The following is a 15,764-nucleotide window of genomic DNA, read 5'->3' as shown; positions in this document are numbered from 1 at the left end:
GAAAAAGTTGTAAATAAATAGATATATAGGTCAGTCTGTTCAAAACGAAAAACCACATTTATCCTAATGTGCCTGCATTGTAGTGCTCTGTTGGGTTGTACAATATTCTTTGTTGGAGACCACAGTAGTATTTGTAATATATTCAAGTCTATTTAATGTTTGAATGGGATACAATTTATTTACCAGACTTACATTGTGAAAAATTTGAACTTTTTAAATTGAAGTTGTTTTTGACCTTTGACTTACAGCTAAATTTTTCTGGGAATGAGTTGTGTTATTTTGTTTTCATCAAACAACCTTGCTTTATACCATGTACTGGATGTATTATTTGAAGTATTCGTAAGGACTGGTGTCAGATCAGTCAACTGGTACATTTAAACAATGTAATAAGACCTGATGGACTATGGGCCATGTATCCTTAGCCTGTAATTGCTGTACTTAAGATGATTCTCAGGGTTTACCATATTTATCAAGGAATAAGTCCTTGTTTGGTAATAAGGTCCATTTTTGTAAATAAGTCTATACTTCTTAACAGGCCTCTGTCTGGTTAAAGGCCCTTTGCTGGTAATAGGACTGTGCCTGTTAATAAGTCCACACATGATGTAAACCCATGTTGTTAATAAGCCCATGTCAGGTAATAAGCTCATGTTCTGTAACATGATATACATAGAGTGAATTATAAAACGATATTCTGATGATTTAGACATGTATTCCAGTATCACATTTAACAAAATACGAAAGATTCCACTATAAAATAAGGTTTTTAATCATGTTCATTAGGGACCCCGTCTTTTAGATAGTGAAGCATCATTTGATTTACTGCTCAAAAATTCTGTGAAGATTGAATATTTCCCGGTTTCATGAGTTTAGGTTCCAATCATGTTTTTATCTGTAGTGAGAATCTGATTGAAGTTCAGTTTGCTCTAGGCTTCCTTCAAACAAAAGGATGGTTGTTTCATTTTCTTGTGTTCTGTATCATTTGTGATATATTAATGAATATTCCAATAGACAGATATAGAGAGACAGACTTGGAAGGATTTTACTGTTTTTCACCCAGTGAAATTTACATGTTATGATAATATTCATGAAAGATCGATTTTGTATTGCAACAGAATTTTATACAAAGATGTAAGATATTTGAATAAATGTGCACGTCATTGAGTTATTGTCACGAAACATGATAACATTATTTATTCTCATTTAGGAAAGTATGTTGTATTCTGTTATTTTTGTCTCTGTATCAGAACAAAGTCTTGATAATTCTGAAATAATTTTATACCTTATATAAAGTAAATAAGATATTTGTTACCTTATATAAAGTAAATAAGATATTTGTTTGAAGTTTTTTTTTTCTCCAACAACACAGTTCTTTAGGGATATACTGCCTGCTGGAACCTTTGGAACTTTATGTTTATAAATGTATATGCATGAGATTTACTTCATTTGTGGCAATAAATACACTTATTAAAAACATGTTATAATACTGTCCAGTGTCCAGACATACACACTGTCCAGTGTCCATACTTATATACTGTCCAGTGTCCATACATATATACTGTCCAGTGTCCAGAGTCCATACATATATACTGTCCAGTGTCCATACATATATACTGTCTAGTGTACATACATATATACTGTCCAGTGTCCATACATATATACTGTCTAGTGTACATACATATATACTGTCTAGTGTACATACATATATATTGTCCAGTGTCCATACATATATACTGTCCAGTGTCCATACATATATACTGTCCAGTGCCCATACATATATACTGTCCAGTGTCCAGTGTCCATACATATATACTGTCCAGTGTCCATACATATATACTGTCCAGTGTCCAGAGTCCATACATATATACTGTCCAGTGTCCATACATATATACTGTCCAGTGTCCATACATATATACTGTCCAGTGTCCATACATATATACTGTCCAGTGTCCATACATATATACTGTCCAGTGCCCATACATATATACCGTCCAGTGTCCATACATATATACTGTCTAGTGTACATACATATATACTGTCCAGTGTCCATACATATATACTGTCTAGTGTACATACATATATACTGTCTAGTGTACATACATATATATTGTCCAGTGTCCAGTGTCCATACATATATATTGTCCAGTGTCCATACATATATACTGTCCAGTGTCCATACATATATACTGTCCAGTGTCCATACATATATACTGTCCAGTGCCCATACATATATACCGTCCAGTGTCCAGTGTCCATAGATATATACTGTCCAGTGTCCATACATATATACTGTCCAGTGTCCATACATATATACTGTCCAGTGTCCAGTGTCCATAGATATATACTGTCCAGTGTCCATACATATATACTGTCCAGTGTCCATACATATATACTGTCCAGTGTCCAGTGTCCATACATATATACTGTCCAGTGCCCATACATATATACCGTCTAGTGTCCATACATATATACTGTCTAGTGTACATACATATATACTGTCCAGTGTCCATACATATATACTGTCCAGTGTCCAGTGTCCATACATATATACCATCCAGTGTCCATACATATATACTGTCCAGTGTTCATACATATATACTGTCCAGTGCCCATACATATATACTGTACAGTGTCAATACATATATACTGTCCAGTGCCCATACATATATACTGTACAGTGTCAATACATATATACTGTCCAGTGTCCATACATATATGCTGTCCAGTGTCAATACATATATACTGTCCAGTGTCCAGTGTCCATACATATATACTGTCCAGTGTCCATACATATATACTGTCCAGTGTCCATACATATATACTGTCTAGTGTACATACATATATACTGTCCAGTGTCCATACATATATACTGTACAGTGTCAATACATATATACTGTCCAGTGCCCATACATATATACTGTACAGTGTCAATACATATATACTGTCCAGTGTCCATACATATATGCTGTCCAGTGTCAATACATATATACCGTCCAGTGTCCATACATATATACTGTCCAGTGTCCATACATATATGCTGTCCAGTGTCAATACATATATACTGTCCAGTACCCATGAGATGAAATTAAGTTCAATTAAAACTGTAATACTTAGACATGAAATCTGTCAACTCAAAGACAAGATTGTAAAGATATTGATGAATTTTAACAGAACTATTAAAAATATGTTTTTTATATAAATGTTAATGTCTAATTGGACAGACTTTTAAATGACCAGGATGAGATATTGTAAATAATTATCAATGAGGAAGTCCTTTTACTTACCCTGTTTTATCATGAGTTCTATTTATTTCTGCTATAGAGACATGAAATACAAGCATCTGACGTGTGTATATAAAAGTGAATCTAATCCGAAGTGTTTTGATCGATCACGAATAAAGCCAGATCTTTTAAACTTTGTATGTGTGAGTAGTTATAGGTTTTGAATAAATTGTTGGAAAACATATTTGAAAAAAATGTATAACAGGGCAGTCAATCGTTATTTCAGAATTGCGATTGATACAAGCATATGTTGGTAATAACAGGCTGATATATTGTGGTTGTCCCAGGGACTTATTCACCTGAAATGACCAGCAAAATAAAATTCCCAGAGAATATTTCATTGATGCAGTTTGCCAACTTAGTGCACAGATTTACGTGTCTTAAAATCCAAATTTGATGGTGAATGGCACTGGAGGACATACATACAAGTGTAGAATTCTTTATTGATTGTCTATTCCATTGGAGGACATACATACCTGTGTACAATTGTTTACTAATTGGCTATTCCAGTGGAAGACCTACACACATGTGTACAATTGTTGACTAATTGTCTATTCAAGTTGAGGATTTACATGTCTGTGTAAAATTGTTTACTAATTGACTATTCCAGTGGAGGACATACATGCCTGTGTACAATTGTTTACTAATTGGAGGTACATTATTAAAAGTGTAAATTTAAACCTATAATATACCTGATAATTATCATGTAGTAGATGTGCAGGACATTGTCATTAGAAATTAATTTAGAATATCCATGTATTTGTATGTAAGGATAATTTTGCTTCAAATCTCACATTTCAATATTTTGCTCATTAAGTTCTAAATGAAAATTTGATCTAAAACCATTATTTGATGTCTTTCTGTTGATTTGATCTCCTCTCTGTCAGGATTAAGCCTGTTTTTAAGCTAAATGTTATGCTGTTACCAATTCTAGCTTTTCCTTTGGTGGAAATAATCAACAGATTATCAGTGACACCTGATGGCAGTTGTATGCTATAAACAATGTCGCCATCTTTCAAAACAGTGTCATCCATGCATACACTTGATATTATTCATATCTGTCATATGTGATTTGTATTCTCTCAATCACAGAAATCAAATGTCCACAAAGTGTTATATTTGTGTAAGGAGATTAATTGAGCTACCATGTAATCAAATGTCTAACAAATAGAATTTTCATTAAAAAGGAAGAAATATACCATGAAAATTGAACCCTTCAAAATTATCTGATTTTATGGTATGCATTTGTATTTTGACACTTTCACATCTATATGTCCAACAAGAGCTGCTCAGGCGGCCTTTGTACAGAAATGTCCAACAAGTGCTGCTCAGCTGGCCCTTGTACAGAAATGTCCAACAAGTGCTGCTCAGCTGGCCCTTGTACAGAAATGTCCAACAAGTGCTGCTCAGCCGGCCCTTGTACAGAAATGTCCAACAAGAGCTGCTCAGCTGGCCTTGTACAGAAATGTCCAACAAGAGCTGCTCAGCCGGCCCTTGTACAGAAATGTCCAACAAGTGCTGCTCAGCCGGCCCTTGTACAGAAATGTCCAAGGTCTGAATATGTATCCAACATTAATATTTTGTTTTATTCCTTGGTTGATAAAGCATGTTCAGAGATAAAAGTGATATAAATATTGATAGCCACAATTACACAGGTACATCTGCTTGATTTCGTTCTAGGGAATATTAGATATACTTACAGTATTGATGTAAAATTCTGATTTAAATTATAGGGAACTTCAGGTATAATTACAGTATTCATCCTCACTGAAAAAGGAAGTTAGTTATGTACTAAATAGAAATCAAACCACTTATCAAATAGATTAAAGTGACATGTCATATTTTATGCCTGGTGTACATATGATTAAATTGATATCTTTATGATGTGATATCTTGTAACATAAAATATTCATATTGTTCTGGTGTGTAGTCTGGGCCGCTGTTTCATCTTGGTTCATGAAATGTAAGTCTGTTGATTGAATATAGAGAACTTCTATAAAGTTTGCATTTATTGTTTTTCAGAATGGATTAAATATGTGTGAGATATTGGATTAACACGGCTGTTCTTCAAAGGAGCTAATTTATCACAGGTGTGGAATGACCCACCATGATGACATCATGTCGTCCAACAAAGACAAAGGGAGACAAACCAAGTCCCGGTACTACAACATGACTTATCACTGTAAGTAACTTTTTGAATTTAATCATTTTTTAAAAATTGCTTTTTAGACAGACCAGGTTTATAGATATATACTGACATTAAATATACAATCATAGAATTTTAAATAATACATCACAGTCTTTCTGGGGTGAAAGTCTTCACCATTTTTGATGGTACATGATCATATGTTTTCCTATGACTCGAAAGCTTTACACTGTAGTATGGACATGTAAAGTAGATACTGGTAAATGTACTTAATTTGGTGGAATCAAATGTTTGCACATAATCACTTTTTGGCAAATTAGTGCAATGGTGAATTTGTGCATTCACAATTACAGAACAGAAGTTGTAGAGATTGATTTCATTCAAATGGATTCTGCCTGGAATGATTTGTTTTGCCAGTTAGGGGAGAATTCTGGATAATAGAAAGAGGCCAGTTTGAGGAAAATTGTTGATTTGAGAAAGGCCATTTTGGGAAGAATTTTGGATTGAAGAGAGGAGAAATGAGGGGTAGAAAGAGGTCAGTTTGGGGAGAATTCCAGATTAGAGAGGTCAGATTTAGGAAAGAGTTCGAGATTAGAGAAAGGTCAGTTTGAGGACAGAATTATGGAGTAAAGACAGGCCAGCTTTGGGAGAATCAGCCAGAATTACTCTTAGAATCACAGCAATTTTTTTTTTCTGATGCAGAAACTTGTTTGCAGTGTAATCATTCAGAAGTATGTATTACAGATATATACACCATACCTACAATACAAATAAAGCTGCCAGTTTTGAATTGAAATCTCACTCATTATTTAAACAGTTCCAAAAAGCTACTTTGGATATTTATTGTAACATTACAATATCACACGCAGTTGTTAATGAACTTTTCTGAGGCTGAAACTTATGAATAGGTGTACTGTTAAATTCCAAAAAGTTGGCAAGTACGTTACATGGGGAGAAATATTGGAGGGTGAGAAACAGTGAAGGTCTTCAGTGTCCTGTGAGTACCTCCCTATAATTATTACCATTTTTATCCTAAAATAAAACCATGGGTCTAACATGTAACCTTCAACGCCAGGGGGTGGGCTTATCACAGGGCAATAAAACAAAAATAGTTCACCAGTGTTTTACTGAACTTCTTTATATAGGTGATGGGCTTATTAGCAGAAATGGACTTATTGCTGGAAAAATATGGTAACTAAGATATGAGGTAGTATGAGAGGATGGTGTAGGCTGGTCAATCAAACAATACTGACCCATATGGTCAATTAGACATATTTAACAACTAATTAACTAAGCTTCCTCCAGTGGAGACAAGACTTTCTGACTCCATGAAGGCACTGAAACTGTCAGCATCGATGTGGTAGTGCTGATAGTAAGGGCTGGAGGCGGGGGAGAACAGGAATGTGAAGGTCATGTGTTGATGTAAGTAGATAAATATCTGGGTGGGTGTACATATAGATAAGTAAAGACAAGATAGAGAATCTGAAAATAAATGTGTATATCAACACTGATAATTGTATAATAATAAGCTGGTGGAGCAGATGTATGGAGGTGTTGTATATACAGTTTAGGTACTGTACCACTATATAGTCAGGTATCTCAGAGGATATACAGTTTAGGTACTGTACAACTTTATAGTCAGGTATCACATATACACAGTTTAGGTACTGTACCACTATATAGTCAGGTATCACATATACATAGTTTAGGTACTGTACCACTATATAGTCAGGTATCACATATACACAGTTTAGGTACTGTACCACTATATAGTCAGGTATCTCAGAGGATATACAGTTTAGGTACTGTACCACTATATAGTCAGGTATCACATATACACAGTTTAGTCAGGTATCACATATACACAGTTTAGGTACTGTACCACTATATAGTCAGGTATCTCAGAGGATACACAGTTTAGGTACTGTACCACTATATAGTCAGGTATCACATATACACAGTTTAGGTACTGTACCACTATATAGTCAGGTATCTCAGAGGATACACAGTTTAGGTACTGTACCACTATATAGTCAGGTATCTCAGATGATAATCAGTTTAGGTACTGTACCACTATATAGTCAGGTATCTCATATACACAGTTTAGGTACTGTACCACTATATAGTCAGGTTTCTCAGAGGATACACAGTTTAGGTACTGTACCACTATATAGTCAGGTATCTCAGAGGATACACAGTTTAGGTACTGTACCACTATATAGTCAGGTATCTCAGAGGATACACAGTTTAGGTACTGTACCACTATATAGTCAGGTATCTCAGAGGATACACAGTTTAGGTACTGTACCACTATATAGTCAGGTATCTCAGAGGATACACAGTTTAGGTACTGTACCACTATATAGTCAGGTATCTCAGAGGATATACAGTTAAGGTACTGTACCACTATATAGTCGGGTATCTCAGAGGATACACAGTTTAGGTACTGTACCACTATATAGTCAGGTATCTCAGAGGGTACACAGTTTAGGTACTGTACCACTATATAGTCAGGTATCTCAGAGGATATACAGTTTAGGTACTGTACCACTATATAGTCAGGTATCACATATACACAGTTTAGGTACTGTACCACTATATAGTCAGGTATCTCAGTTTAGGTATACACATATAGTTAGGTAGTTTAGGTACTGTACCACTATATAGTCAGGTATCTCAGAGGATACACAGTTTAGGTACTGTACCACTATATAGCCAGGTATCTCAGAGGATACACAGTTTAGGTACTGTACCACTATATAGTCAGGTATCTCAGAGGATACACAGTTTAGGTACTGTACCACTATATAGTCAGGTATCTCAGAGGATATACAGTTTAGGTACTGTACCACTATATAGTCAGGTATCACATATACACAGTTTAGGTACTGTACCACTATATAGTCAGGTATCTCAGAGGATACACAGTTTAGGTACTGTACCACTATATAGTCAGGTATCTCAGAGGATACACAGTTTAGGTACTGTACCACTATATAGTCAGGTATCTATACAGTTTAGGTACAGAGGATACACAGTTTAGGTACTGTACCACTATATAGTCAGGTATCTCAGAGGATAGTTTAGATATATAGTCCACTATATAGTACAGTTTAGGTACACAGTGTACCACTATATAGGTACAGGTATCTCAGAGGATACACAGTTTAGGTACTGTACCACTATATAGTCAGGTATCTCAGAGGATACACAGTTTAGGTACTGTACCACTATATAGTCAGGTATCTCAGAGGATACACAGTTTAGGTACTGTACCACTATATAGTCAGGTATCTCAGAGGATACACAGTTTAGGTACTGTACCACTATATAGCCAGGTATCTCAGAGTTTAGGTACTGTACCACTATATAGCCAGGTATCTCAGAGGATACACAGTTTAGGTACTGTACCACTATATAGCAGGTATCACATATACACAGGTATCACATATACACAGTTTTAGGTACTGTACCACTATATAGTCAGGTATCTCAGAGGATACACAGTTTAGGTACTGTACCACTATATAGTCAGGTATCTCAGAGGATACACAGTTTAGGTACTGTACCACTATATAGTCAGGTATCTCAGAGGATACACAGTTTAGGTACTGTACCACTATATAGTCAGGTATCTCAGAGGATACACAGTTTAGGTACTGTACCACTATATAGCCAGGAATCTCAAGAGGATACACAGTTTAGGTACCAGTGTATAGTGATGTATCTCAGAGGTCAATTCATGGGAAACCTTTCAGTTCAAGGGGTTAAATCAATGATAGAATTACAGAATTGTTGAATTAATGTGACGGTTAGCAGCTTTTCAAATTTCTGTTAATCATGTGTCCAATTATCTCCCTATATTGTTTAGTGAGGTAGCTACACTATATGGGATCTGACCTCAAAATGACCCAGGCTGTTTAGAGAGTGATAAACCCAACTAACAGAAAAATTAAAGAGAATTGAAACATAAGCTGATTTTGAGACAGTTAATTCCCCTTGGAATTCTGGTAAGTGAAACTTTGATTATGATAAAACGGTATGAAGTATTGGTTGGAGAAATCTAGTACTACAAAACCTTTACAATGGTATTAAGACTATAACAAACCAGTTGAAATATTTCCTACAGTAGATTATCATTATCAGCTCTGAGTTGACTTATTATTGTGTACATTGTACTCGGGATGTTATTTTAAAATGTTTGGCAAACTTAAAATGCAACAGAAAAAATAGCATTTTACTTAGAAATAGTTTGTTTGTGGTTGGTGCTATGTTTTTTGTGCAGGTAAGATGGCCGGTCTTTTTGAAAAATTGTGTTGTAGCAGATTTGAGAAATGAAAAAAATAGAGAGTTGAATGAAATGAAAGTTGTATATACAGAGTGTCAGATACTTGTTTGATGTGATTAACCCTCAGTCTTCAGAATCCCCTCGGACCCCCCATACAGCACATTAATACTTGTTACACCATTGACATAATCCTTACAAGATTTTAGATATGTCAGAACTGGGAGTTTTGAAGTTGTAGAAATGACCTTGACCTCTCTAAGCTGGGCTGGACCTCCCTGACAGCTGTGTTACTTTACCAGTAACATGTCATTGTTACTGACAGTTGGGGTGCCTTTAGGTGCCTTGTCTAGTGCCAATCATACTACCATATTTATCTTAATAATTGCATGGTTGCTATTACTTGCCCATCCCTTAAAGAAAGGGCTTTCATCCCCTTCCTGTGACTTGTTTCAAACCTCTAATAGTCTACCAACAACACTTATTTCTTCAAAGTTTTTGTCTTTGTCACAGTTGATCCTATTTATAGATATTATAAATGATGACCATTTCAAATTTTATACACAATTTTTTCCTACCCAGACAGAAAAAAGGTTAATTTATCATTACCATAACTGCAGTGTTGTAATTATTTTTGGGCTTTGGTAAACATTTCCCTTGTCATAATTTTCTCAGTAAAGATGTTGCTTTTATTATGGACTTGTATGTAGAGTAATGTCATGTCATTGTGATAACTTATGTAACCATGTGCTCTGAAGAGGTAAATCAAGGGAGGTAAATGTGTATTATAAACAACAGTGAGGTTTTAGAAATCAAATAACATATTTTCAGGATTGTAAGCTACATCTGTTTTCCTCGTGAGTCAGGTGTGTGCCTTATATACCAGTGCAGCTTATATGTGGACAAAAGACATATCTGTAGGATGTTTACTATACCTTTTGCATCCTGGGACTGATAGGTCATCAGGATACAGGTCAAATTCTAGAAAGACCACTATGCTTGTTTAGAATATGAATGGCTTTGTGTAACTTACTAGAAGAAATATTGTGAGACCATAAGAATTTGGTCAGCATGTATAGTCCTTTGTTATCATTGAACAGTAGACACTGATGGATTATTCAGTAAACTGTATGTAGCATCAGGCTCATTATCTGTACATAGACAAACTGAGGAGGAAACCAAGCCAAGTATTAGTTAAGTCTGTTGTTTCTGAAAGTGTTTTCGGTATTAGTTAAGTCTGTTGTTTCTGAAAGTGTTTTCGGTATTAGTTAAGTCTGTTGTTTCTGAAAGTGTTGGGTATTAGTTAAGTCTGTTGTTTCTGAAAGTGTTGGGTATTAGGTAAGTCTGTTGTTTCTGAAAGTGTTTTCGGTATTAGTTAAGTCTGTTGTTTCTGAAAGTGTTTTCGGTATTAGTTAAGTCTGTTGTTTCTGAAAGTGTTGGGTATTAGTTAAGTCTGTTGTTTCTGAAAGTGTTGGGTATTAGTTAAGTCTGTTGCTTCTGAAAGTGTTGGGTATTAGTTAAGTCTGTTGCTTCTGAAAGTGTTGGGTATTAGGTAAGTCTGTTGTTTCTGAAAGTGTTGGGTATTAGTTAAGTCTGTTGCTTCTGAAAGTGTTGGGTATTAGTTAAGTCTGTTGTTTCTGAAAGTGTTTTCGGTATTAGTTAAGTCTGTTGCTTCTGAAAGTGTTGGGTATTAGGTAAGTCTGTTGTTTCTGAAAGTGTTGGGTATTAGGTAAGTCTGTTGCTTCTGAAAGTGTTGGGTATTAGTTAAGTCTGTTGCTTCTGAAAGTGTTGGGTATTAGTTAAGTCTGTTGCTTCTGAAAGTGTTGGGTATTAGTTAAGTCTGTTGTTTCTGAAAGTGTTTTCGGTATTAGTTAAGTCTGTTGCTTCTGAAAGTGTTGGGTATTAGGTAAGTCTGTTGTTTCTGAAAGTGTTGGGTATTAGGTAAGTCTGTTGCTTCTGAAAGTGTTGGGTATTAGTTAAGTCTGTTGTTTCTGAAAGTGTTGGGTATTAGGTAAGTCTGTTGCTTCTGAAAGTGTTGGGTATTAGTTAAGTCTGTTGTTTCTGAAAGTGTTTTCGGTATTAGTTAAGTCTGTTGCTTCTGAAAGTGTTGGGTATTAGGTAAGTCTGTTGCTTCTGAAAGTGTTGGGTATTAGTTAAGTCTGTTGTTTCTGAAAGTGTTTTCGGTATTAGTTAAGTCTGTTGTTTCTGAAAGTGTTTTCGGTATTAGTTAAGTCTGTTGTTTCTGAAAGTGTTGGGTATTAGTTAAGTCTGTTGCTTCTGAAAGTGTTGGGTATTAGTTAAGTCTGTTGCTTCTGAAAGTGTTGGGTATTAGGTAAGTCTGTTGTTTCTGAAAGTGTTGGGTATTAGTTAAGTCTGTTGCTTCTGAAAGTGTTGGGTATTAGTTAAGTCTGTTGCTTCTGAAAGTGTTGGGTATTAGTTAAGTCTGTTGTTTCTGAAAGTGTTTTCGGTATTAGTTAAGTCTGTTGCTTCTGAAAGTGTTGGGTATTAGGTAAGTCTGTTGTTTCTGAAAGTGTTGGGTATTAGGTAAGTCTGTTGCTTCTGAAAGTGTTGGGTATTAGTTAAGTCTGTTGTTTCTGAAAGTGTTGGGTATTAGGTAAGTCTGTTGCTTCTGAAAGTGTTGGGTATTAGTTAAGTCTGTTGTTTCTGAAAGTGTTTTCGGTATTAGTTAAGTCTGTTGCTTCTGAAAGTGTTGGGTATTAGGTAAGTCTGTTGCTTCTGAAAGTGTTGGGTATTAGTTAAGTCTGTTGTTTCTGAAAGTGTTGGGTATTAGGTAAGTCTGTTGCTTCTGAAAGTGTTGGGTATTAGTTAAGTCTGTTGTTTCTGAAAGTGTTTTCGGTATTAGTTAGGTCTGTTGCTTCTGAAAGTGTTGGGTATTAGTTAAGTCTGTTGTTTCTGAAAGTGTTTTCGGTATTAGTTAAGTCTGTTGCTTCTGAAAGTGTTGGGTATTAGTTAAGTCTGTTGCTTCTGAAAGTGTTGGGTATTAGTTAAGTCTGTTGCTTCTGAAAGTGTTGGGTATTAGTTAAGTCTGTTGCTTCTGAAAGTGTTGGGTATTAGTTAAGTCTGTGAAAGTATAGATTGCTGGTGTGGACTGACACAGGGAGATGGAATTTCTCAGTTCTTGTTAGATTAGCGGTAGGTTTTATGACAGATACAATGTGAAGTATCTCGGATGGATAAGATCTGTCTTAAAGAATAACAAATGTCATAAGTCTGTCACAATCAACTGACACAAGAAATCTTTACACAACCAGCTGTTGTTCATTACCAACTTTTATGGCACTATACAGCTGCATTAACCACAGTTCTATAAGGATAAAGGTCCTGGTCATATGTACTGACAAAAACAAAAGATTATTGGTATTTCAGTTTTATTACAAATATTTTTTTGCGTTGACCGCTGCATGCTGCAGTTTTATTGTTCCATGTATATAATTAGGATGGTGATCTTGGCATGATTTTACTTCTCAGCATCATTGTTCATCTCTCTGAGGCATGCTTAGACCATAACCCAAGGTCAGTACTTCAAGGTCATAGCATTGTTGTCCATCACTCAATAGAGTGCTGTGACAACAACGCAAGGTCATCACTTCAAGGTTATAGCATTGTTGTCCATCACTCAATAGAGTGCTGTGACAACAACGCAAGGTCATCACTTCAAGGTCATGGCATAATAAAAATGTGTAAGGTATAGCTGATCAAAACATCTAAATTTTGCTTTGAATACTTAATCCTCTATCTGTGTCTTCAAAGTTCTGTCAAACACTGTGTATTTTATAGAACTTCAGATTATTTCATAGGTAAAGCTTATGTAAAAATTATGTTACAATTAAATTCAATCTTGATTTCTACACATTTACCACAGCAACAACCATGTTTTATAATGAAACACCCTCTCTCACTGTTAATTAAATCTTTTCCAGATTCTGTAAGGTGATAAATTTAGCTAAAACTGATGGAACATGCTGGTATATTGTTATTCCCTTTGAACCACATGAAAGCTATTGAGTTATAGAAATTTGTAGGTGGATGGCAGAAATGTATCTTGTTATGTGTCATTTAATAGCCTTTGTTTCAGCAAATTGGCAGAAATGTCTTTTTTTTCAGTTTTAATCAATTCTGCTAACCAGTACCTAGTAAGCATTATGTCTTTACTGGATTATCATATTCTCATAAAAGACAAGTGGGATTTGTTCTTTTTAATTTGTTCAGGTAAAGTGGTTTTGTTAATTTGTTAGGTAGGGTAATTCTGTTAGAAAGGAGCTAAATAGATAAACATATCAGAAAAAGGGAAGTTATTTTGGGAAGAAGAATTTGAGGTAATGCTGTGGGTTTGCTTTTAATTAGCTCTAGCCCTGAGCATAGTTTATTTCTGGATTTTGAAATAGCATTAACAAGACAGAAAAGGATGTCAGGAATCAAAAGGAAAGGAAGTGGATTAAACAACTTGAGAGAGACTGAATGAAAAATATACACTAGGACTTTTTCATTGTTTTTTTAGATGTTTTAGCAACTTTAAATTTCTGAAATCTGATGAAACAATATCTTAAATGTTCTATTTTCTAGTACATAAATGTCACCAAATATTTTTTATGTTATAAATCCTTGATGAATATAATATGATTATAAATTTTTAAAGCTTAACTCGATGAGAAATTCCATTAAAAAATATGGAATTTTTCTGACATTATTGAAAAAATGAAATCATGAATATGATTTTTGAAACGTGAAAGAAAAATGAAAATGAAATTTTCTGATTTTTATTGAAAAAATTGATATCTTTGTAAGGGCACTAGGTTAGCTTTTAAAACTTGATATCTTTGTAAGGGCACTAGGTTAGCTTTTAAAAATTGAAATAACCTTCTTTATAATGTACAAGTAAAATAAAAAAAACTAATGTGTGATGTTTTGATATCATTTACATGTTAAATTGTAAATCTGTACAAGAAACGATAAAATCGCTGCAAAAACATTAATGTAAGTTTGGCAGTGGTACAGCTGCTATAGGGTCTAAAACATCTGTAAATCTGCACATGAATATAAAGCCATACAGTTGTGGAAATAAAGATTGTGTGATAATATTGGTGTTGTATTTCCATGAGATCTTTACACATTTGTGTTTTAACGGATCTGGTCCTGTGTATCAAAACATGTGTCATCATTTACTAAGATATCAGGAGATTTGAAACTAATCTAAATGGATTGGAAGTTAGAGAAATTTAATTATCTCAGTGTTTTGGAAATTAATCATGATAAATGTACTATCATTTAATAAACATTCAAATAATGGTTGAATTTAATTTTTTTTTTCATTCCTGAATTTCAAAAATCAAACTTGATGTTTTTCATCAGATTTATGGAGTATCTAATTGCAATAATATTGTTTTAATTGATATCAAATTTTTAAAAAAAGTTAAATTCATTGTACCTCTTTAGAATTTATGCTCAACTGATCCCACTCCACTAGTATTATACATTAAGAATTAAAGTTGGGGAGTACTTCTTTGTGAACAACTTAGCTATTTCAAAAGTGCTGATTCTGTAGAAGGGGTCAGGGGTTAATATATGGGTATATATGATAATAAGATACCAATAAGCTAACAAATTGTATAAAGAGCAGACAGAAAGCTAACAGTACTTTCAAGATGAAGAAAGAAATTATCAACAAAAATTGGACAGAGAAAGAAGTTAGAGGAAGAAAACTGACAGTGCTTTTGAGATTGAAAATGAAAACTGACAAATTTGAGATGGAGAATGAAACTTGACAGAACTTTTGGGATAGGATAGCACTTTAATGATAGAGAAAGAGAGCAACCTGCACTTTTGGGATTTAGAAAGAGAGTTGACAGTGTTTTTAAGATGGGGAAAGATTTTAGATGGAGAAAGAAAGCTGATAGCACTTTTGTGATCAAGAAAGAAAGTTGACAGGACTTTGAAAAAGAAGAAAAAAAGTTTTTGGATGGAGCTAATTGAACATGAGAGATAATTGTTTCTTGGCCAAAGGGTTCTGGCTTTGTGGCTATGGAGACAAAATACT

The 15,764-nt window shown here is 34.6% G+C and overlaps 1 protein-coding gene across 2 annotated transcripts in view; it reads left to right on the top strand.

Annotated features, from left to right (window-relative positions):
• Positions 1 to 15,764, top strand: part of LOC132555233 (N-chimaerin-like) — a 94,815-nt gene that overhangs the window by 9,461 nt on the left and 69,590 nt on the right. For both annotated transcript variants that reach the window (XR_009554413.1, XM_060219584.1), the window contains exon 2: positions 5,301 to 5,460. Coding sequence is in view for 1 of the 2 variants with exons in the window: in XM_060219584.1 (XP_060075567.1) it covers positions 5,376 to 5,460 (85 nt within the window). In the remaining variant the exon portion in view is untranslated. The remainder of the gene's footprint in view (positions 1 to 5,300; positions 5,461 to 15,764) is intronic.

The sequence above is a fragment of the Ylistrum balloti genome, unplaced genomic scaffold (genome assembly GCF_031769215.1).
Source record: "Ylistrum balloti isolate Yb309-2 unplaced genomic scaffold, AGI_CSIRO_Ybal_v1 Utg370464, whole genome shotgun sequence".
In the NCBI taxonomy this organism is placed as follows: Eukaryota; Metazoa; Mollusca; class Bivalvia; order Pectinida; family Pectinidae; genus Ylistrum; species Ylistrum balloti.
This window is presented reverse-complemented; position numbering and strand designations above follow the sequence as displayed.